The 24,898-nt window shown below is 32.0% G+C and overlaps 1 protein-coding gene and 1 pseudogene across 2 annotated transcripts; one reads left to right on the top strand and one right to left on the bottom strand.

The window, feature by feature from the left end:
- Window positions 1-4,829: 4,829 nt before the first annotated feature.
- On the top strand, window positions 4,830-8,424 carry LOC120203669 (aspartic proteinase 39-like). 2 transcript variants are annotated; one of them, XM_039203863.1, is made up of 10 exons: window positions 4,832-5,320; window positions 5,691-5,820; window positions 5,923-6,173; window positions 6,282-6,509; window positions 6,704-6,866; window positions 7,017-7,090; window positions 7,187-7,283; window positions 7,599-7,665; window positions 7,942-8,013; window positions 8,119-8,424. In XM_039203863.1, the coding sequence occupies exons 1-10, from the start codon at window positions 5,079-5,081 to the stop codon at window positions 8,277-8,279; spliced, it is 1,485 nt and encodes a 494-aa protein (XP_039059794.1). In that variant the 5' UTR covers window positions 4,832-5,078; the 3' UTR covers window positions 8,280-8,424. The 2 variants fall into 2 exon arrangements, with proteins under 2 accessions (XP_039059799.1, XP_039059794.1); XM_039203868.1 differs by lacking the exons at window positions 7,942-8,013; window positions 8,119-8,424 and having other exon boundaries at window positions 4,830-5,320; window positions 7,187-7,355; window positions 7,599-7,655.
- Window positions 8,425-8,821: 397 nt separating this feature from the next.
- LOC120199347 lies at window positions 8,822-17,514 on the bottom strand (annotated as a pseudogene).
- Window positions 17,515-24,898: the final 7,384 nt, after the last annotated feature.

Here is a 24,898-nt window from a genome sequence, read left to right as displayed (position 1 = left end):
ATGTCTTTAATTTGGTGCAAAAAAAAATGAAGGGAAACATTTGTAACAAAAATTTGTAATACAATTTATTTTGTCACCATATGTTACACATATTTGCTAATTGTGACAAATTATTATGACGATTTTAACTTTTGTCATAATTGTATATATTTTTTAATTTAATGCGACAATTATTTATTTTGTCACTAAAAAACTACTAATAGTGACAAAATTAATTTTGATAAAATTAAATTCGTCATAATAATAGAAATTTATTGTAGTGTCCCCAAACAAACGGACCCTAATTTTAATTATACGTTGATTCTTTTAAAATTATAAATTTTTATAAATTAAATTAATAGTGTTCAGCGATATTCATCGTTAGTGTCACTGTCATGGACTCATCCTTAATAAATAACTTTAAAACCTCGGTTAAAAATTGAAAATCAATGAAGGATAAGATATTATCTTTTTTTTAATTAATCACTGGTATCTCATCTATTGACCGATTAATCCATATCGGATACCGCAGAGGCGAGGGCGACTCTCCCAACTCAGTTTGCTCCATTCGTAAACGCAGTATTCGAACCACTAACCTTGCTTAAGATAAAATATTATCTTTGATATCTTAAATTCATAAATCATAATTTGACATATATTGAAAATTGACAAATTCGATGGGCTAAGATATCATCTTTGACATCTTAAATTCATAAATAGAAACGTACGTTATATGGAACATTTGGCAAGTCCTAAAGCGACCGTTAATTTGATTGTTTCAATTTTCAAAGTCTTGAAATGGAATTCATTTCAAACAAATAAATCATAATCATTATACCATTCGCTGTATCCTATAGAATAGGGTCAATTATCTATTTGGTCATCTATCTCTTTTTATGTTTATATTTTGGTTATTTATCTATTTTATGTTTGTATTTGTCATTGAGGGAGATCCTTAATAAGCCAAAGGGCGTAGGTTTCATCCTTACAAGGTTGATCTACTATTCTTTTTTTAACTTTTATTCATAATTATAGATGGGGCACGAACCACTTAGTCTCTGTAGTAAAGGAATTGTTGTTATTCCTTAAGGACCCGGGTTCGTGCACCATATATGTTAGAGATTTGAGCGTTTAATATTGAAAGGTTGAGAGTTATCTTTAAACAGATACTGTCTTGTACTTAGATTAATAAAAAAAGGAAATTAGGGTTTTAGTACCTCCATAAGTAAAATTCACGAAAATGGTTTAGAATTTCAAAAAATCATGATTTAACCCTTTAGAACATCGCTTTTCTTCCATTCAAGTCTAAAACTTCCAAAACTAAATAACTCCAAGATTCAATTTCTGAAATAATACTTCCAAGCTGAATTTCAGGAAGTTGCAATTATTTTATCCGAAAATGAAACATTAAGAGTTAAACTACTTAAAATTGAGTCAAAGTGATTATTCAATCGAATATTATATGTTAATTTTAGCATTATACATTTTCAAAATATAAGATTATATCTAGTAATATGATTATCATAATGTAAGACTATTTTTTTATTAATATGGGTGAAATACAAGACAATATTTGTTCAACGATAGCTCTCAATCTTTCGCATTGAATGTTCACACCCCTGACATCTATGGTGCTCGAACCCAGATCCTCAAAATATAAAAACAATTGCTTCATCACGGAGGCACTTGATTCGTGCATAATATAAGATTATTCAATACACTATCAACTGTGTTAATTTATCATATTTGGTTAATTTAATTGGGAAGTAAAATTTTACTTCAAAAAAATGTACTTCTTCATTTTTAACAAGTTTATAACACAATATAATCACAACAAAACATTAGACCATTATCTTTTTACGATGTTAGATTTAAGATTATATGAATCCAGTGATTGAACTAGGATATAATATTAGAGGGGTAATTTGTCAAACTTTAAAATTGGTAAGAATTTTAAAAGTTTGTAAATAAAATAAACTTGTTCTAGACATAAATTGTTTAATTTCAAAATTGATAGGGACCAAATAAATATTTAAACCAAGAACAATGAGTCAATTATCTAATTTTAAAACCAATCAATTATATGTTCTAGACATATAATATTTTTTTCGTTGAGGTAAGAAACTAAACAATAAAGACTTAAATATTATGATTCAAAGTCAATTTGATTAGTTTCCAAACTTATAAAATACTTGAAATATGGTTAAACTAAAAAAAAATAGAGGTAAGACTCCTTCAACATAGAGGTGTTCAGAAATACCCAACCCGAATGATCTGGAAGACTCGACTCGCCGACTCGATAAAAAAATCGGGTATTTTAAAAAAAAAATTCAAGTTCCAAGTCGGGTATCCAGCCCGACATTTTCCGGGTGGGGCCCAAGTCACAAAGTTAAAATTTTTCGGATACCCAATTATATTTTTTATAGATAATAAAATTACTACATATTTAATTATTAATACTTAATAATTTTATATATTAAGTTAAACTAATAAAATTTAAAAAAAAAATGTTCATTCCCAAAATTGAAATCCTTAAAACTAATAATTTGTGCATGCTTTTTTTCTAGTACCAGGTTACCCGAGTACACAATTAAATTTGTATATGTTTATTTTAAATTAATAATTTGAAAAATTCGGGTACTCAATGACCAGATACCTGTAACATCCGGTTCAAGTTACAGACCGACCAATCAATTACTTGAAGATCTGGGTACCCAAAACTTCGAATACCCAAAAATCCTATGCCCGAATTTGATAACCCCTACTTCAACACACCGTATAGTTTCGTCCCTACATAAATGGTTGTCCCTTGTTCCCAAATGTAATGGGGTAAGGGGAGGTAAGATAGTAGGTTGCCCTCAACACCAAATTGAGAGCAGCTTCTATAGAAGACCTATGAATTATGAAATGCCTTCCGTGGGACTCGATCCCACGACCTCAAGGTTAAGAACCTTGTGTTCTACCAACTGAGCTGGATAGTCATCTTCGTCCCTACATAAATCTTCTTTATAATCTAAATTTCACATCAAAATAGTATATATATATATATATATATATATATATATATATATATATATATATATATATAATTTTATTAGAAAACTTTGAAATATATTTAAACTAAAAAAAATGGGCGTCCAAGACTCCTTCAACACAACATATAGTTTCAACCCTACATAAATCTTCTTTATAATATAAATTTCCCATTATTAGAGTTATTTTAATATTTATAATGAAAAAATAAATAAAATTTTATTATCATTTATCTCTTTCTTATAGATTATATTTTGAAATTTTTGTATATTATATGCAAATCCTCTTTGTGAAGTATAATAATTTTTAGGATAAACTACACATTTAATACTTAAGTTATTAGTTTGATCCGTTTTGGTATTTAAACTTTTATTTTTTTTAAATCATAGCTAACATTTAATTTTTGTTTCATTTTAATACCCAACCGTTAAAAACTTAATGAAACTGTTACAACATGACGCTTTTGTGGGTAGATTTCATCATTCATCCCTTAACTATCTTCTCATTCCTATTTTGGTCATTGAAGTTTATTTTTTAATTTAATTACTTAACTTTCAAATTACTCATAATTTAATCACTCTAACTTTCAAATTTAATTTTTTATTTTAATAATATATTAATAAAATAATAAAAAAATATAATGTCATAAAATATTATTAATAAAACAAATTAGATTGATTAAAACATGACAATTTAAAAGTTGAGTATTTAAATTGAAAGTTTCTAAACTTTAATGACCGAAATAGAAGTGAGAATATAGTTAAAGGATGAATGATGTAATTTACTCATGAAAAATGTCACATGCAAAAGTTCCATTGAATTTTTAAGGATACTAAAATAAAACAAAAACTAAATGTTAAGTATGAATTTGAAAAAAAATAAAAGTTTAGGTACTAAAACATACCAAAATTGATAGTTTAAGTACTAAATATATAGTTTACCCTAATTTTTTTTATTTAAATTCTTATGAAACAATATATTATAAAAAAATAAGTTAACACTACTAAACTATATTTGATTACATGTAAAACTATTTTAAGAACAAAATGGGTCTAAAAACATTAACTAAAAACAATTAATTATATTTATATTTATGAGAGAATGAATGAATGAATGAGCGGTGGCTTTTCATATTAAAAAGATAGTTGAATTTCTCCTTCATTTAATTGGGAATTCACTTCGATTATAATTGCTGTATTGTGCCTTTACAAAGCTTTTATGAGTCATAAATCATAATCTTACATTGCCATCCAAGAATCCTCATTTATTTGAATTCTCCACTCGTTTTCCATTTCAACTACTCTTCTTTTTTTAATATGAAATGTCCTTTTACTTTGTTGTTTTATTAAAGTGATCTAGGACTTTGTGAATTTTGAATTTTGACTTGAGTTTCACGAATTTTAACGTAATTTGAGAAATTTAAACCGAAAGGATAATAAGAGACCACGAGATGAGTTTGCTACTGTCTTGAGTTATTAAAAACGTAAAGAATGATGATTTTGACTTCAATGTGATAGGACCAAAACTGTAAAACTTTAATCTTTCAAAAAGGAGATAAAACTAAAAGAAAAAGAAAAGAAAATAATGTAATGTAATACCTACTTATAAATATAAAAAATAAATAAAATATTTAATGATTAAATTAAAAACTCATAAACGTTAATAAACAAAACAAGAATGAGATCAAAGTTTAATAGTGAAGTTTATAATTTATCCTAATGATGCTTTATTAAAAACATTTTTGAAAGAAATTAAAAATATATATATATAAGTAGGCAACATTAACGTAATCCATGTCGTGTTTATTTCCGTCTCTGTTTCCTTTTAAGCTTTCTCCCTCAAACTGTATGCTCTATGTTCTCAAACCCAAACTCATCCCTCCTAAATCCTTCTCTCCGAATGATCTTCCTCCTTGTTTTCTAGTTTTCCGCTAAACCCCAATTCCCTTTCTTTTTCTTTCCAAATTTCCCTTCCTTATTTTATTTTACAGAGAAATAATTTTGTTAAAAGAAGAACAAAGACATTAGACAGTGCTACAGAGCTTCCGTAAGAGAAGGAAGGGGAAAATGGCGGCGACTTTTACCGCCTGGATTATGATAGCGGCTTTCCTTTTTGAGTCTGCGTTAGTTATGGGTGGTTTTCCTTCAACTTTGCAGCTGGAGAGAAGGATTCCCCTGGCGAGTCATGAACTCGAGCTGAGTCAACTCAGAGAGCGTGATAGACTCAGGCATGGAAGGTTGCTGCAGTCTTCCTCTGTTGGTGTCGTAGATTTTCCTGTTCTGGGCACCTATGATCCGTTTCTCGTTGGGTAAATAAATTCAAATAAAATTTGTTTACTGCCTTTTTCTGGGTTTTGTTTTCCATTTTATTTTTCTTTTGGAGGTTAGGTTTCTAAATTTGTATTGAATTTTTAAAATATTTGATGATTTTTTTATGTTGGGTGTTTACTATTTAAATGAAATTTAACATTTTCATTAGTCTCCCCTCTGCTCTTCATTTTGGTAAAGTTGTTTAGCGTCTCTTTTTCTTTTTCCCTTGTAACTAGTCTTCCTTTTCCTTTAGAATTCATTAATAATATTTTACTAATACTCTCCTCCTTTTTTTCTCTGATTTTGCTTTGGCTTTTTGCTACTTCTATTTTCATTTTTTCCTTTTAATTTACTGATTTTTTTTGTTAGGCTATATTATACCAAAATACAATTAGGTTCTCCTCCAAGGGAATTTTATGTACAGATTGATACGGGAAGTGATGTTTTATGGATAGGGTGCAATTCCTGCAATGGTTGTCCTCAAACTAGTGGACTTAAAGTAAATTTCGCTTTTCCTTGTATATGCTCTTATTGTTTTCTCAGTTGTATAGTTGATTGAAAGGAAAAAAAAAAGACTTTAGCAACTTTGTTTTTCTTGCAGATTGAACTTAATTTGTTTGATCCTGGAAGCTCAACAACAGCTTCATTAATCCCATGTTCGGACACAAGATGTCGAGCAGGTCTCCAATCATCGGATTCTGGCTGTTCGAGCCAGACCAATCAGTGCAGTTACGCATTTCAGTATGGAGATGGTAGTGGGACATCGGGCTATTATGTAGCTGATTTGTTGCATTTGAATTCGATACTCGAGGGATCTATGACTACTAATTCTACGGCACCTATTATGTTTGGGTGAGCTGTGTAGTCCGTTGATATTGAAATGCTAATCGTGTTGTTTTGAATTTGTTTGATTTAGAAAGTGGAATCTGTTGGCTTAAAAGGTCATGGATTGTGAAACAGGTGTAGTGTGTCGCAGACCGGGGACTTGACAAAGTCTGATAGAGCAGTTGATGGAATCTTTGGGTTTGGGCAGCAGAGTTTGTCTGTAATCTCTCAACTTTCTTCACAGGGAATAACACCTAGAATGTTTTCTCACTGCTTGAAAGGGAATAATGGTGGTGGAGGTGTGCTTGTTTTTGGTGAGATCGTGGAGCCAAATATCGTTTATACGCCACTTGTCCGATCACAGTATGTGCTCTTTTCTTTGGAAGAAATTCTTAATGTCTCTTTCTCGTTTTATCTCATCATAGCTGGACTCGTAACTCTGGTTTTTCATCTGTCATTTAGATTCGTAGGCCCTGCATATAAATATTGTTCATCATTGGAACATATAAGGCTTCATAGGCTATTTGCTTAACCAGTCTTGCACCAAAAAATTTCAGGCCTCACTATAATCTTGATCTGCGAAGCATTTCAGTTGGTGGACAAGTTTTATCAATAAACCCATCAGTGTTTTCAACATCGAGCAGCCAAGGAACAATAGTTGATTCCGGGACAACTTTGGCATACCTAGCCGAGGAAGCTTATGATGCTTTCATGAATGCTGTAAGTGTCAACTGAGGTTTTACTGATACTTGGGCATCATTAAGGGGATCGATCATCACTAAAAAAATGCTATTCGCCTGCTATTCTTGTCTTTCTGGTATGAATTTGTATATCACGAATTTAATGATTGAGGATTCTCTTGTTGTGCAGATCACAAACACTGTTTCACAAACTGTGCGCCCTATTCTTAACAAAGGAAATCAATGCTACTTAATAACCTCCAGGTTGACTCCCCACTGATGTTATTTCATTGGCTGTCGATCTTCAAAGCTGATTGTAACTCATATGTGTAACTGACGTTAGGTTAACTTTCTGTTCAGCGTCAATGAAATATTCCCTCAAGTTAGTCTGAACTTTGCTGGTGGTGCATCCTTGATTTTAAATCCGCAGGACTATCTTGTACAGCAGAATTCTATCGTGAGTCAAAGCTTTGGACATGCATACATAGATTAGTATCTCTTCTGTTGTATTTTCTTTCTCTATTATATGGAAGAGGGTTTGTCTTGTTTTCTTCATTGGAACGGGACTATTAGCTGCTGCTTCGCGACCTTGTGTTGCTCGCCTGAAGTTCTTTGTTGTTTATTATCTTTATTTACTGCTTCAACATAATCATTAGCCAATGTATAAAATTTAGTTTTAGTCTGAATGAACTTCCTTGTATACTTTGTTGTGTGATTTTTATTTCATATCCGAACTTTCTGAATGAGAAATGGGCGACTTTGATATTTACAGGGTGGTGCTGCAGCATGGTGCGTCGGCTTTCAGAAAATCCAGGGTCAAGGGATAACAATTTTAGGAGGTATTTTGTTGGCACAGAATGTTTCAATCGATTACATTATATACTTGTTCGGAGACTTGATGAATTTCCTTATTTCTATGAAGTGTTTAATTTTAAAAAAGAAGTATCAGATTGAGAGCTATTTATAGGTCTAAAATCTGATTGAGACAGTTATTTGTAGGTCTAATAACATTACCTTTATGCGTGAAATTTGTGTTTTTGATCACTTTGCTGGTTGTTTTTTGCCTGTACAATGAACGCAGCAAGCCATAAACAGTTCCCTTTTTTTGGCTGCAGATCTTGTTCTAAAAGACAAAATCTTTGTTTATGATTTGGCAAATCAACGGATCGGATGGACCAACTATGACTGTAAGTGTGATAAGCTTTAAGATTTTACATTAGAATATAGATGTGCATCTGATGATCAAGAGTGCGATCGGACTCTAAATCTGCTGCATTGTGTATTATGATTAGGTTCAATGTCAGTCAACGTCTCAACAAATGTTAACACAGCAAGAACTGAATTCGTAAACGCGGGGCAGATGAGCAATGATGGTTCATCGCAGGATCAAACACGAAGCATGATAGCATTACTTCTACCCATTATTGCGATTACTGGTCTATTGCTCATGTAGCATATATTGTAAGGATTGGGAACTTAACACCCACATAGCAAATGTTCTCGCCAATCTGCCGTTACCAGTAGAACCACGATGCTATCTTGTGGCCGGTTGATGGATGTATAATACAATTGTTAGGGGTTATTTTCGAGGCTCTGTTACTGTAATCGTGTAAAATTACGGATTTCGGTGATTTACTGTGACTATGTATCTTTATATTCATATGCTGTCCATTTTGGCAGCAAATTGGAATTTATTATACCTTTTGGCATTTGTAACTTTAAGCAGATAACAGGAATGCATGAAACTTTGTTTTGATGGGACCAAATCTTTATACCAAAATGGCAATGATGACTTTTATCAGTTGAAAAATATTTAGAATGGTGCAGTAAAGCAAATTTTGTAAGAAAATCATCTACAGATGGAATCTTAAGTGCAAAACGACTGAAAATCTGTCCCCTGTACATCTTGACATGTACATATACTATAACTAAACCATCCACATCCAGAATTCACAAGCCAAAACGAGTCTGTAATTTCAAGGGTTAGAAGTTTACTCAGCAGTGGAACATTACTTCCTTCACATTTTCTTTGATGCTGGGCAGGGGACGAACCGTGGCATTCTGGTTCTTTGGTTTTTGGCTTCCACTGGTAGAGCCACTGTCCGACATCTTATCTTCAACATATTATCGTGCCCTAAAAGAAGCTAGATGGGCATAATAAGCTGGTGGCACTGCAAATTTTATCAAATTATTATCTGACTACCTACTTCAGAATAAGAACAGATTTAAGAAAACAGAAATATTACTAACCTATGGAAACCGATCTAGTGCACCTTGCATACCTAGATGAGGGAAATAATTAATTAGGAGTGTATTCTGAGCATTATTTATTCACATTAGTTAAAGATTACAGAGAAAGTAATAAGTACACACGTATAACATAAATCGTTGGTGAGCTTTTGCAAACGGTCTGCACTGAACCAGTTTTCATCATACAGGACATGATAATGGGCGGGCTTGCTGGTTCCCTACACAAGAAAAATAATTGAATACATTTAGTATCAGAAAATAGAAGAAAATGAAAACAGGTATAAAAAGATCAAGGCGAGCCTCAGCTTACCTGAATCCCAGCATGACTATTGAGATAAAAATCAAACTCAGTGGGGTGACAAATCTTGGTGTCCACAACAGTACCTGCAAAGCGGTAAGATAATGGATTATGCTAGTGTACAGGTATTAGAGTATTTGATTATTTATGCTGTTGTTCAATTATGGAACATTTGTTACCTGGCAAGACATTGCCGCTCTTATCAGTTTTACTCCGGTCATTGTGGTCAGTAGGAAATAAGCGAGTATTATGCCTCTTCTGCACCACAACAAACGTAACTGGTGGCAAATATCCCTCCTGGATTGAGGCACAAGCCTAGAGGAAGGAAGAAAAACTAAAGGTTCAGAACTCAGAAGCCTAAACACCAAAAGGCATTGCAAAAACCAAAAAGTACCAACTTTATAAAGTGAACTCTACTATCACTACCTCTGTTAATATGCCGATGTTGAAGTATAGACGGATTCATTTGAAAGATGGTAAAAGACTGAAACACAATCATAATACAGTGTTGTTTTTAAATGTATGGAAGATTATTTGGTCTAGTCAAGTTAAAAAATTTCGAGTTAATTAAATTACGAGCCATATTTTATGATTTTAACTTTTCACTTAGAGATATTTCGAGACGAATTGAGTTTCGTGTCAAGTTCTTTGAATCTCTTTAAATTTTATTGTAATTTTTGATAATATTATAGCACATATTGATATCAACTTAAACTACTTTTACTATTCATTTAAGATATACATACATATTTCTTCATATTCTTTTACATGGGTAAGATTTATATATTATTTAATAAATCAAATAACGCCTAAAATTATAAAAATATATTCATAATATTATTTTTAAATAAGATATTTTTAAGACAAATTATTGATGAAATTATAACAAATGAATTGATGGGAAGAAAAAAATTATAAAAAAATCAACCAAATGACCAAATTAAATTACAAAAAAAAATTGTGGTTAATAATAGTAATTGAAGTTAATAGGTTTTTATAGTATTAGTGGAACATGTGGTTTGATTTAGTTAAAAATGAGCATAAACTAAAGTAATTAAAGAAGAATCATACAAAATTAAGAAATTAATTGAAAAAAAAAAGTTTTCAAAAGGAGAAATTCCCCCTCAAATTGGGTATCCAAATTCGAATTGAACTCAAAAACTAAAATAAAAATTCGAACTGACTCAAAAATTCAAAATTAAAAATAATTTTGACTTTTTGAGTCTAATCAAGTTTTATCTCCTAATTAAATGTCTAAATAGGATTTACTCAAAACATATGGAAATTACTTTGTCCGAGAAATAGCCCTGCTACAAAGTACCACAAAAGATAACCAGATTGAATACCTTATGAATAGCATCCACTTCATGGAGTAAACTCGACTGAATTGACCTTCACTCACACCATCTCTGCCAGATTACATAACAGTTATCAGAAACAAGCTAAAGAGGTACAAGGAATTGGATGGTCAGAAACAATATTAACCTAGAAAAATAATCCTAGAAGGTTTTGTTTGTTGGTTGACTTGTAGAAACCAAGAAGCAATTCCCTGAGAGAACAAGAAATTGTCGATAAATGAAGTAGGACATTTCTAATAACTAAAGACAGGAGCTGAAATAAATCTATATCTACTTCCCTACCTTATGATACCATCATGAGCTACTATACCCGTTACCGGATGCTTAGTTTTATAGAGGTCCTGGATTATTTCCTCCCGATGAGCTGTGCGGAGACAATGCCACGGTACTTGGTTATCTCTGGCCAGTCCACTGAAGCCACTACCTGCAGCCAGCCAATAACACCCTCTTAAAATGAGATGACAAAGAACAAAGAATATGCTTACTGCAGCAATTCAAGAAGTAGAATCTTCTCCAGGCTTAGGATGAGTGACATCCGCACCAAATATAATTGTAGGCAGATCGGTAGTCACAAGTGGAATACCATATGGGACAGTTCGATCACGTCCATCAGGTAGGATGACCATCAACAATTGAAGTGGCTTATTCTAGTCAGCAGACTCTCTGTAAATCTTCAAGAGAGTTTGATCCATGCTATCAGTAGGAGCTGCTGAACGCATATCGATTGACTCAAATTTACACAACTCCTACAATAAAGGAGGGACAATGAAGGCAGTCATTCGACTTAAAAAAAACTGATATCTGCACCTACAAAAAGCGCACCATACCATTCCTTTGTCGTTGCACATCTCCCACCATTGACCATTTTCTGCAGAGAAAAATGTTGATACTTTAAACCTAGTAAGGATATTTCACACAAGAATGCTAGAATCCTGGCCAGAGCTTAAACAATATTAAACCACAGAAAAATGACCAGAAACTCATAAGAACTTTGAAAGGAATTGGAAGAGTGATGCACAAGATGAACTCTAAAGCAAGGGGAGGCCAAAAAATCATTCTAATTATTTTTCCAAAAATTACTTAAATGATAAAGAGGTAAAAAAAATAACATATCACCTTATTGTTCATGTTCCATGATCCCAAATCAGGACGAACACTTGGTTCAAGTCCACTATCATGATACTTAAGCTGCAGCAAGCAGAACAAACAAACGTTGAATTTATGAAAAGAAATTGACTTCTATTGAAGATATTACATATTAGTATATTAGTACATGTAGACACTCATTTTCGTCTGGATTTTATTTTATGTTATATATATATATATATTAATATAATATAATTTTTGAAAATATTTTTGAAAAATATAATATATAATTTTTATAAAACGATTTTTGAAAACATATAATAATTGTTTAAAATGATTTTTAAAAATTATATATTATATAGTTTTGAAAATGATTTTTGTATATTATATATATTTAGTTTTCAAATGATTTTTGAAAAAATATATATAATATATAATTTTGAAAACATTTTGAATATATATATAATATATAGTTTTGAAAATATTATTTTGAAATAATATATAATATATAGTTTTGAAAATATTTTTTGAAAAATATATAATATATAGTTTTTAAAATATTTTTAAAAAAGTATATATATAGTTTTTGGAAACGTTTTTTTGAAAACATATAATATATAGTTTTAAAATATTTTATTTCGGAAAATAATATTATATATATTTTATTTATTTATTTATGATTATTTGTTATTTTTATTATTACTTATTTATTTAATTTTATTTTTGGATCCAAAATCCAGGTTCGGGTCAAAGCCCAACTGAGCCTGCAAGCCTGACCCAAAAAGCAAACCCGGTGGGAGGCCCAAGCATGCAAGCCCAACAGGAATAGAGTCCATTAGGGTTTCATCTTCAAGTCAAACGCACAGCCAATTGAGGGCCGTTAGATCTGGCCCTCTGATCTAATGATCCAGATTTCACCAGAGGTGTCCAATAGGTGTTTCAAAGGCGCCGAGATTTTCGGCCAAGAAAATCGAGATTAACCCATCAGGAAATCCTTGGCCAACAACGAGCAGTAACCACAATAATCAGAAACGACCACCGGTGGAGGGGATATAAATTACCCCACCGAGCCATCAAGGGAGGGGACTGAAATTAAACCGGGGAACTAGAAAAACACGAAACACCACAACAAGAAATATATCGGAGCAAACAAGCAAAAAAGGTCCAGCAACACAGCAGCAAAACTAAGCAAGCAATATACCAAATCCAAAAAACCAAGAAAACAAGGCATTACTCGGCTAAACCCCAAAAGTTATCGAACCAAAAACACCAAAATCGAAACCAGAAGGCGAAATTTTGCCTCATCGAAGGTCGGTAGGAACACCAGAGGGCCTCGTCGGAGGAGAAGAAACGTCGGGAAGCCGAGAAGACACGTCGGAAAAGGTAAAGTTGAAGCCTTTTATTTAGATCTACGACAACTCAGCTCGATTCAGGATAATCGGGCCTTGGATTTGTGTTCACGGGATCGAGGGGGTCATTTTGAGGTAAGTTTGGGGAGCGACGGGGAGGCCACTGGACGGTGGCCGGCCATCGGGGCCGGTTGAGAGTGTTTGGGAGAGGTTTTTGTTTTTTTTGTTTAGGTTTTGAATGATATTTTTTTGGTTTTTTTTGCTACTTATAGTCGGGGACCTTTGTGCAAATAGTCAATAGTTAAATCCTTTCCGCCGTCTCTAACTTTTGAAGTGTAATTCATTTTGGTCACTTGTTTTAATTTTGTCTATGAATTTTCAATTTATTCAATTTAATCCATATTTATATTGTTTATATTTTGCAAATTAACCCTCTAACTTCTTATTTTTTTTCCTGCAGCCCGTAATTAATGTCAATTAAGCCTTTAATGGTTAGTTCTTTTCAATTTAATCCTTTAATTCGAATTTTCATTTACATTTTTTCCTTTTTATTTTATTTTATTTTATTTTATTTTCATTATTATTTTATTATCCCTTTTAATGATTTTTTTACTTATTTTATTATTTTTTAAAACCCTTTTTAACCTTTTTTTCTCCTATTATTTGATATTTATTTATTTTTATTTTTCAATTTAATATTGTTTTTGACTTTTTCAGTAATAATCTTAATCGATCAAAGTTAAGCAATTCGAATTGAATTTTTAAATTTCAATATAAATTTTAATTTTCGCAATTAAGACAACCGAAAAATTAATTGGTACCAAAAGGGCAGTACAAGGGTGCTAATCATTCCTTGACTATAACCGACTCCCGAACCCGACACATTTATGGTAAAACGCAAATCAAGTAAGATGGTGTCCGATCTGTCTAAATATTTTTTAAAAAGATCGGTGGCGACTCTAACACTTTTATTTTCAAGTCGAAACCCATTTCCGGACCCACCCAAAAGACAGTTGCGACAGTACCATTGGTGGAGTCGAGCATCAATCAAAGCAAGATCTTTGTTAACTTGAATTCCAAATTCTTTTCCAACAAGCTCGTGTGCCTCAAATTTATTAATTTCAACCATCTGTGAAGGAACATGATAAAATAATCACAATTCTTATATAATAAACAAAACAAAAATGCGACTCAAATTTATTAATACACCGAGGCTTATTATAGTATACAAATGTACTAGTAGAACTACTATTCTCATTTCAGCTTTTTGAATTTAAATATGGGTAAACTACGTATTTAGTCATCCAATTATTTGTATAGTTATGTTTTGGTTATCCAACTATTTTTTTAAATCATACTTAACGTTACGTTATAATTTCATTTTGGTCACTAGTTATTAAAAATTTAACGGTGATATTGACGTGACACCGTAAGATAATGTGTCATTAAAAATATAAAAAATGTCACATCAGTAATTTTGTTAATTTTTTAACGACGAGTAATTAAAATAAAATCAAAACGTAACATTAAATATAACCAAAATGAATTCGTACGGTGACTAGATACATAATGTACCCTTTAAATATTTAGTACTCCACTATCCTGGAACATTAAAAGCAAATGACAGCTTGAGGATGTTGCATAACAGAAGTGGTAGCTATTGATTAGCCAGTATGCCAAATAATATTTTTGAAGCCATTATGATTGTCCGTCCAGCTCAGTTAGTAGAGTGCAAGGCTTTTAATCTTGTGGTCGTGGGATCGAGTCTCATGATGGGCAATTCATAATTGTAGGTCTTCCACGGAAGTTGCTCCCAACCTCGCGTTGGGAGCAACCTACTACCCTACCTCCCCCTTACCCCATTACATATGAGAATAGGGTGAGCTAATTTTATTATGAACAAACAAAATACCAACCCAGTTTGAACATGGAATTTAGGCAAATGGTGAAACATGACAACCACAGCCCCAAAACGATTCAACAATACTGACTCAGTTTGAACAAGTAACTAAGATAGTGGTGAATAGAAAACCAGTAAAAATAACCTATAAAACAATTTCACCATACTGGCCCCATAAACATGGCCTCGTCCTACTTTGAAAATATTTAGGAGCAATTTTAGTGTTATAACAAACTCACGTTAGCTGGCTTATAGGCTCTCTAGATATGCCGATAATCTTGGAAGTTTTGGGATACTTCAACTTAACTTGTAGAATGATGTATTAAATTTATTAACTTGATTTAATACAAAATATATTTCAGGAATTTAATAGCGAGAAATGCTGGACAATAATCAACAGGCAAGTACTTCTCAGATTGGCTAGCCCGAAGAACAACATCCAGAGCTTGAATAGTTTCTTGAGGGCATTCAAAATGCCTTCTGCTCAAAAACTCCCTCAGGAAATGAATGTCAGGCTTGGACACGGATTTGATTGCTGCCTTAAACTCTTGTTCCTTCCTGCAATAACAGACAACCAGAAACGTCACAGAAAAGTTATGAGATCAAATGAAACACAAAATGTTAAGACACCATTATAAAATGCAAGAATATTACCTCACTGTAGAAGATGAACTCTGGCCACGATCTGTCTCGATCAATTTCACAACAAATTCCTTAGACTCAAACGAGAGAACCCCAGCAGTGTAAAAGCTTTTCATGCCATTGTAAGCTAAACGCCGATTTCCAAGGTCCGAGTTCTTGTATGTTTTATGAAGTTCCCTCATTATATCTCTGTTTACCTTTTTTTATTTTACCTCAGGCTTTGTAGTAACCTGCAAGAAATGGAGGTACCCAAAGCCGTTAAAAGAGACGATAAGAAAATGCAACCGAACAGAAATGAACAATGAGGTAAATAAGCAAAAATGGTCAATATTTCAAGTCATAATGAACTAAACAAATACGGGAACTCATTCAAGCAAAAAGAGAAAATTACCAAATCCTCCTTTGTATATAAAGGTCAAAAAGAGAGATTTATAAGCAAAAATATATATAATATGACACGATTGAACAAGCACCAAGGCAAAGCAAATGACAAGGTAAATAGCAGATAAAAATTTATAATAGAAATTCATAACCAAAAGACATTAGGAAAATGCAAGAAAACTGAGGAGGAGGCGTGTTATAAGAAGCAGGAGGCGGTTGAAATTAAATTAAATGAAAATAAAAGTTTACACTCTAAATTAAACAAAATTGTAAAAGGTAAGAGGGAGGCTGAAATTGAAATTAAACTATCTATCAAAACATATTTTACAAAAAAAAAAAAAAATTAAAAATGAGTAACTAAGGTGGGAGTGGACGGCCCAAAGCATAAAATATAAAAGTTCTAATTTTTTTTCAAATTAGGTTAAACCAACTTTATTAAAACAAAATCCAACGATAATGTGGTCCGACTGTTGGCAACAAAACAATTAAAGCAACAATATTAATGGCCTGAAACTAGAGTCTAGAGCAAAATTAAACATGAAAAGAGAGTTCTCTTAGAAAAGTTTCAGCTACTTTAAAATTTATCTTAACTTTTCATCTTTTACAAAACTATAGGTAGAGGCTCGATTTTTTTACCTTCTCAAATGGAAGCTTATTTCTACTCAACTTCTTCACCAGCGATGAAACTCAACAAATACAAGATTTTCACCCAAAACAGAGGCTTTAGTTTGTCGTCTTGTCCAGGATTTCAAATAGCGGTCGAATAGTGGTATCGTGATCGTCATATAACGGTCGCGGCGGTGTCCGAAACCGTTATCGCATAAAATAACGGCGTGAAGCGGGATCACACCAATAGCTGCAGATCGCGACCACAATTTAACGGATCGCGGCCAATCGCGGCAATAGCAGACTGCTATTCCGCTATTATTTCGTTATTTTAATTTTTTTAAAAAATATGTTTTTTTATTAAAAAAATCAACTCATTCGAAAAATTTCACGGTCGCAATATGCACAATGACTGCAATAGCATCCGTTATATCCATAACCGTGATAAACACGACGCAACTGAAAACGTGAACGCAAACGCTATTTAAAACTCTGGTCTTGTCCTCTTCCCATTTAATCTTTGGTTGGTAACGGTAGGATAACGGTGATAGCGGGTCGTTATCGATGCTATACACAGTTACCTGTTAAATTGCGAGTACGACAGACCGTTCTTGACGTGAATCCGTTACCTACCGCTAAAATCATCAATACCGATTTTGGATGATGACGCTATCGCGAAATAACAGCCACTATTACATTTCTGCCCCGCTATTTAAAACCATGGCAACGATACGTACGAGATTCGAAAGGCGAAAAGCAAAAAACGAAAAGAGAATGTCAACCGCAGAGACGTTAGAAACGGCAATCCAGATTCTCATAATACCGAGAGAATGTGAATGAAGAGTGGGTCGTTTTATAATAGAAGCGATGCAGACTTCGGGAAGACATGTAATAATTACCGACCAGAACCTTCGAATTCGCAAATCTCGTACCCTGCTTCTGTTATAAAACACCCGCTCTTCATTCACGTTTGGCTTCAGTTAAAAAATTATTTTCCGATCAATATATTGACACGTGACATAAAATTAGATGTTTATTTTAATAAAAAAATATTTTAGAGATTTTATTTTATATATATATATATATAATTTAAGGATTTATTTAATTGAAATACTTAAAATAATTATATATAATAGTTTAAAATTTTATTTTGACAAAATAATTTAGATACTTAAAAAAATAAAAGATTGATATAATTTAAGTAATTTTTCTAATTTAATCTTTCAAATTTAGATCTTACTTAAATCAAAAATATATTTATAATAATTTCTTTCTTTCTATAGTTATTCATGTTTAAATTATTAATCCATTAATTTATATAAAATATTATGATGATTTGTTATAAAATTGATTTTTTTTAGTTCAAAATTTTTATTAAAAGTATCAAAATTTATAATTTTAATTTCATTTAAAAAATTTAATAAATTATCTTATTAGTTCAATTAATAATTAATGTCTAATATATATCTTTAAATTCTAAATCATTACTATGAATACATGATCATTGATTATAGTCGTCACTCTATTTTCCAATAACTTTTAGAGCAGATAATTTTACACATCTTTTCTCAAGTATAATTAAAGGGTAAAGTATAGTAATGGTCACTGAACATTTCTGAAGCTTGCATTTAGGTCCCCCAACTTTTAAAACTTGCAATACAGTCCCCCAACATTTATTCCGTTTGCAATATGGTCCCTCAACTTAAATCACTGTTAGAAAATTAGGGTAAATTATATAAATGGTCATTGAACTTTTCAAGCACTTGAATTTAGGTCCCCAACTTTTAAAACTTGCAAAACAGTCCCCTAATAATTTTATTTTCTTATTAAATATAGATGTATAGAAAATATAAATGATTCAATTTATATTTAAATGTATGAATCATTTATACTTTTGATATATTTTATTTTTCTTGTATAAACTAGTATTTAAAATATGTTTATATTTTAATCAAAATATTTCAATATACGAATAAAAATATATTTATATAAATGTATATTTATATTTAGATGTATAAATAAAAAAATATATTCATATATTAATGTATGAATCATTTATATTTTTTGAATATTTTTTTTTAATAAGAATTAAAATTATTAATTATATTAGAAATACTCAACTTAAGATTATATATATAATCATGAATTATAAATATGAAAAATAATTATTAAATTTAGTTTAAAAATATATAAATCTTAAATTTATTCTTTTAAAATATTGTATCAACTAATATTTAAAAAAATATATTAAATCTATCAAACAATTTATCAAATATAATATTTTTATTGTAAAAAAATATAATATTTTCCCATCATTTATTGCTTTCAAATTTTTTGCCGAAGTTCAAATCTCATTATTTCTATTTCCATTATATTCTTTTTTTTTCTAGCATTGGTCATACTATTAGTATATGTATTATTGTATATCTCTTAACACAAACGATGGTGTTAGCTTAGTGCTCCACCCTGTATCTTTCATTTGCGTGACTCAGGTTTGAGTTTGCCCAAGACCCAAATTTTACTTCTTTGTAACTTAATTTTCTTCTAATTAGGTGGTGACATGTGTCACCAATAACATATATCATGATCATGTGTTAACACATGTCAGATCTTGGTTAAATGATTAATTTATTAAATTTAATTTAATTTAGGACCAAATTGATAGCATATATAAATAATTAGGTGGTGACATGTGTCATGATCATGTGCTAACACATGTCAGATCCTAATTAAATGATTAATTTATTAAATTCTATTTAATTTAGGACCAAATTGATTATATAAATAATAAAGACTGAATGTATAATAATGTCAATTCCTTTTAACTGCCACTTCATCATTTGTATCAATTGGTAACGACTAGTGGCTTAGTTGAAACAGTTAAATAATTATGTTGTATGATTGATAAATTTAAAAGATCGATGACAAAAGTAAAAAGGGCTAGATAGTTAAGTTGTCAACCTAGTAGTTTACACTTTTATTTATACGTCAAAATAACATTTTATAAATTTAAAATTCTAATTATTTTCATCCTCTTCTATATCCTAACTACTTTTTTTAATTAAAAAATTTCTTCAACAGATAAGAATTATACTATTATATTTATATAAAAAATACGTATCACATGAAATAAGATGAAATTAATAATAAAATCTGACATAATTGAATTTAATTGAATTATTTTGGAATTTAGGGTTTAGAATGAAATTGAATTACTTTGGAAATTGGGGTTTAGAATGAAATTGAGGACTGTTTTGCAAGTTTTAAAAGTTGGGGGACCTAAATTTAAGTGTCTAAAAAGTTCAATAACCTTTTATATAATTTACCCTAATTTCTAACGGTGGTTTAAGTTGGGGGACCATATTGCAAACGGAATAAATGTTAGGAGACTGTATTGCAAGTTTTAAAAGTTGGGGGACCTAAATGCAAGCTTCAGAAATGTTCAGTGACCATTACTATACTTTACCCATAATTAAATTATTATATATGTACAATCGTTTCTTATTACCAATAAAAGTAGCGTCCCTGCTCTCTCTCTTCTCTTCTTTTCTCTCCTCTCTTTTATTTTTCTTTACAATTTGTGCCAATTTTTATAGATTAAATTAACGTTTTCTTCGCTGATTTTATTTAGCCGATAGTAGTATCAAATTTTATATTAGTTGTCGACCACCGGTTTTTTTCTTCTTTGTTTTTTAGTTTTTAATAAAAACAATTATGTCTTTACGACATGTTTATATCCACCTTCTTTAACGTTTTATTCGCTGATTTTATTTAGCCGATAGTAGTATCAATTTTTATATTAGTTGTCGACCACCGGTTTTTTTCTTCTTTGTTTTTTAGTTTTTAATAAAAACAATTATGTCTTTACGACATGTTTATATCCACCTTCTTGATATGTTTTTCTCTATCTTTTGGTAGTTTTCGATTGTTTGGTCGTTGTTTTTGTTTATCTTTTTTCTCAAGGTTAGATTTGACATCATCATGACTGATCAAGATGGTATTTATTTGTTATCATGCTGATCTTCTCTGCTTTGGACTCTCAGATTGATTTAGATATGCGTTTTACATTGGTGAATAGTTTTTTCACGTCGCTTGACTCTGATTTACAATTTTTCGGTGGTCTTTCAATAGATTCATTTTCTTTTGTGGTTCATTTGTCAGTGCTCGTATCTTTATTTTGTTCGAGCATTGGTTAGATTTTTTAACCTTTTTCTTTTTTTGGTCCTTTTTTATTTAGGTGACTAGTTTTTGTATAAATAGTTATAGGAAAATACCCTAATTATAATTAAGTTTACGTTTACGTTTACGTTTACGATTATGCTTGTAAATCTTCATTGTAATTCTAAATATTTTTATTTTTAATAAAACTAGTGGATTTCTATAAAAATAAAAATAAAAATAGCTTCCCTATATCTTTATTTCAACATAAATATTACTATTTCATCAGAGTTTTATGGGGGAAAATAGTCAAAACCCTCTTAACGGATTTGAACCAATGAATTATGTCTTACCATAGCGCTAATCTATCACTGAGTTGAAAGGATCATTCGATACAATTACAAAATGAATTACTAGACGGAAAATATATATAAACATATGCAATATACTCATAATAGTTGTGGGTTCAATACTCTTTATTTACACTCCTTTTTCTCTCCTTCGTAAAAATTGTTATAAACAATTAAATATTATATATTTATTGTTAATAATGACGCATTAATTATAACTTTTTATTATAATAGAAAGATAATTTTTTAAAAATAAATTTTGGTAAACTATTGAAATGATCACTTACCTTTTATATTTGTACATTTTTATTCATTAAATTTAAAAACTTAAGTTTTGGCTACTTATATAGATTTATAAAGTTTTGGCCATTTAAACATTGGATGACATTAGTTAACTGATCTGAAGTAAAGAGTTTAATTTTTATTTTTATTTTTAAATTTTAGATAAAATACTAATTATAATTTTTTTTTATAAATTTAAAACAGTTTAAGGAGAAATTTTCTTTACTAATTTTTTATAATCCTTATCACCCTTTTTATTTGTTCTCTGTGCGCAAGGGCTTTCTTCTCAATGCTGAACAACTTACTGGCAGAGTGCGGGGCATTTGAACTAGTCGGTCTGGACCAAGGATAACTCATCTCTTTTATGTTGATGATTGTCTTCTTTTCCTCCGAGTTTCTGATGGTGAGTTTCGCCGTGTACGTGAGGTGCTTAATATGTATGAATTTGCTTCTGGACAGAAGGTAAATTACGAAGTCTAGTTTTTATTTTTGCCCCACAACTTTCCAGGAAACTCAGTCACGACTATGCTCAATCATGGGTGTTACACAGGTAGCCGAAGTGCCGAACCCGATGTTTATCTTGGTATGGCTTTGGTGGTTGGGCGTAACAAAAACGAAGCTTTTGGTTTCCTTCGAGATAGGGTAGCTTCACGTGTTCGAGGATGGACTAAAAATTCTCTTTCCTATGGTGGTCGAGCAGTTTATATCAAAGCTGTTGGCCAAGCCATCCCAACTTTTGTGATGAGTTGTTTTCTGCTGCCTTGTGGTGTTATTAATGACATTACTACTGTTCTTCGGTCATATTGGTGGACGAGGGATCCGTAGGATAGGGGGTGGCCGCTTGTGGTTTGGAATACTCTCTGTCAACCTAACCGAGTCGGTGGCCTTGGATTCCATGATTTTCATTTATTCAATCTTGCCATGCTTGGTAAGCAACTTTGGCGATGTATCCAAGCTCCAGATAGCCTGGTCCCACGAACTCTTGCTGCGAAGTATTTCCCATCAAGTGACATCTTCTCTGTACGCATGAGTGTTCGGCCATCTTATGTTTGGCGTGGTCTGTTCACAGCTCTTTAACATATTAAAGAGGGTTTCTTCTGGCGTATTGGCATCAACAGTTCAATTCCCATGCACCACATTCAGTGGGGCGGCTCTGTTGGAAATAAAACACTCACACAAACAACTTTTATTTAAACTCAAAGAAATATTACAAGAGCACTCTCACTCAAAAACAAGAACTACAACTCACTCTTATAAGACTTTGCTTCTTCACTCACTTAGAAGCTCTTAATTTTTCTTCATGCTTAAAACTAAAATGGGAAGGGGTATTTATACTACTCAAGAACAATCCTACACCACACAAATAAACTAATTTAAACCATTACAAATTCAACAAATATCTAACTCTCACCTAACTAAATTGATGTAAGCAATGACATCATTACTTAAATGATGTAAGCAATGACATCTTTAATTAAATGATGTAAGTAATGACATCAATTTAGTTTGGGTTTGGGTTTAGGCTCCCATAATGGATCAAGTTTATGATCCAACACCCCCCCTTAAACTTGATCTCGTGACCCCTAGTAGGTTCCTTAATCTTAAGAAGTCTTCGTTGGTCAGTGGCTTGGTAAAAATATCAGCAACTTGATCTTGTGACTTCACGTATTCAACTTCCACATCTTTTCTTGCAACACACTCCCTTATATAGTGGTAGCGAATATCAATGTGCTTGCTTCTATCATGGAATACTGGATTCTTCGCTAAGGCAATGGCTGACTTGTTGTCGACATAAACCTTGGTAGGCTCTTCTTGTATCAAACCAATCTCCTTCAATAGATTTCTAAGCCAAATTGCATGACAAACACATGAGGTAGCAGCAACATATTCTGCTTCACAAGTGGACAATGTGACAATCGGTTGTTTCTTTGACATCCATGTGAACGCAATATCTCCCATGAAAAATACGAATCCAGTAGTGCTCCTTCGATTATCTATGTCTCCACCCCAATCACTGTCGCTATATCCAACAAGCTTGTAATCATTAGAAACTGAATAGAACAAGCCAAAGTCAATTGTACCTTTCAGATAGCGAAGAATTCTCTTTGCGGCTTTAAAATGGGTGGTTGTTGGAGATTCCATGTAGCGACTAACCAATCCAACTGCGTGAAGAATATCGGGTCTCGTGCAAGTTAGATAGCGTAGACTTCCTACCAAACTTTTAAAGAATGTTGGATCTACACTTTCGCCTTCTTCATGTTTGGTCATCTTGATCCCGTATTCTGTCGGTGTGCTTATTGGCTTACAGTTCTCCATCTTGAACTTCTTTAGTATCTCCTTTGCATAGCTTTCATGTGAAATGAAAATTCCATCATTTTGTTGCTTAACTTCAATGCCAAGGTAGTACGCCATGAGCCCCATGTCTGTCATCTCGAATTCTTTCATCATCACATCCTTGAATTCATTAAACATGCTTGGGTTACTTCCAGTGAAGATCAAATCGTCCACGTAGAGGCACACGATCAAAATATCTCCATCTTTGATCTTGATATATAGAGCATGCTCGTAGGGACATTTGTTGAAGCCATTTTCTTGGAAGTACTTGTCGATTCAGCTATTCCATGCCCTTGGTTCTTGTTTTAGCCCGTAAAGAGCCTTCTTCAACACCAACACCTTGTCTTCGTGCCCTTTGACTTCATAGCCTGATGGTTGCTGAATGTAAACTTCCTCTTCAAGAACTCCATTTAGGAAGGCAGACTTTACATCCATCTGTTGTATCTTCCACTTGTTTTGAGCTGCCAAATAAATGATTAGTCTGATAGTCTCCAATCGAGCAACAGGAGCAAATACCTCATCATAGTCAATTTCAGCCTTTTGACTATAGCCTTTAGCAACTAGCCTCTCCTTGTGCCTTTCAATCTCTCCTTTGGCGTTTTGCTTTGTTTTTGTACACCCATTTGACACCTATCGCCTTATGTCCCTTGGGAAGTGAGGTAAGTTCCCATGTGTCATTCTTCTCGATGGCCTTGATTTCTTCGTCCATCGCATCTCTCCATTTCTTTTCTTGTACCGCTTCTTGAAAGCTCACTGGTTCACAATCGGCAAACAAACAAAATAATGTAAGATTATCTTGTCGTTCAGTTACCTCATAGAGATCTCTAAGGCTTCTTGTGCGTTGCACAACTCTTTCACTTTGACTCCCACTTGACGATGATAAAGGTGATGAGTCTCCTTGAGTGGTTGATGTTGGTGAAGTGGGTGGAGTTGCAAGCTCTTGTTGAGATTCATCTAGTTGCTCCCTCATTGTCTGCTCATCTTCTTCAAACTGAGGAAAGAAATTGAAGTCATCTGTATGAGAGTTAAAATCCCATTCTCCTTTCTTCGTTGAAGACCACATCTCGACTAATCACAA

This window comes from Hibiscus syriacus, unplaced genomic scaffold (genome assembly GCF_006381635.1).
Source record: "Hibiscus syriacus cultivar Baekdansim isolate YM2019G1 unplaced genomic scaffold, ASM638163v2 tig00000340_pilon, whole genome shotgun sequence".
In the NCBI taxonomy this organism is placed as follows: domain Eukaryota; kingdom Viridiplantae; phylum Streptophyta; class Magnoliopsida; order Malvales; family Malvaceae; genus Hibiscus; species Hibiscus syriacus.
Note: the sequence above shows the minus strand (reverse complement) of the source record. Positions and strands in the feature narration are given on the sequence as shown.

Coding starts and splice junctions, on each gene's coding strand:
- LOC120203669 (XM_039203863.1), top strand. CDS start 5,079: ATGGCGGCGACTTTTACCGCCTGGATTATGATAGCGGCTTTCCTTTTT. Junction 6,510..6,703: donor ACGCCACTTGTCCGATCACA/GTATGTGCTCTT, acceptor AAAAAATTTCAG/GCCTCACTATAATCTTGATC. Junction 8,014..8,118: donor CGGATGGACCAACTATGACT/GTAAGTGTGATA, acceptor TATTATGATTAG/GTTCAATGTCAGTCAACGTC.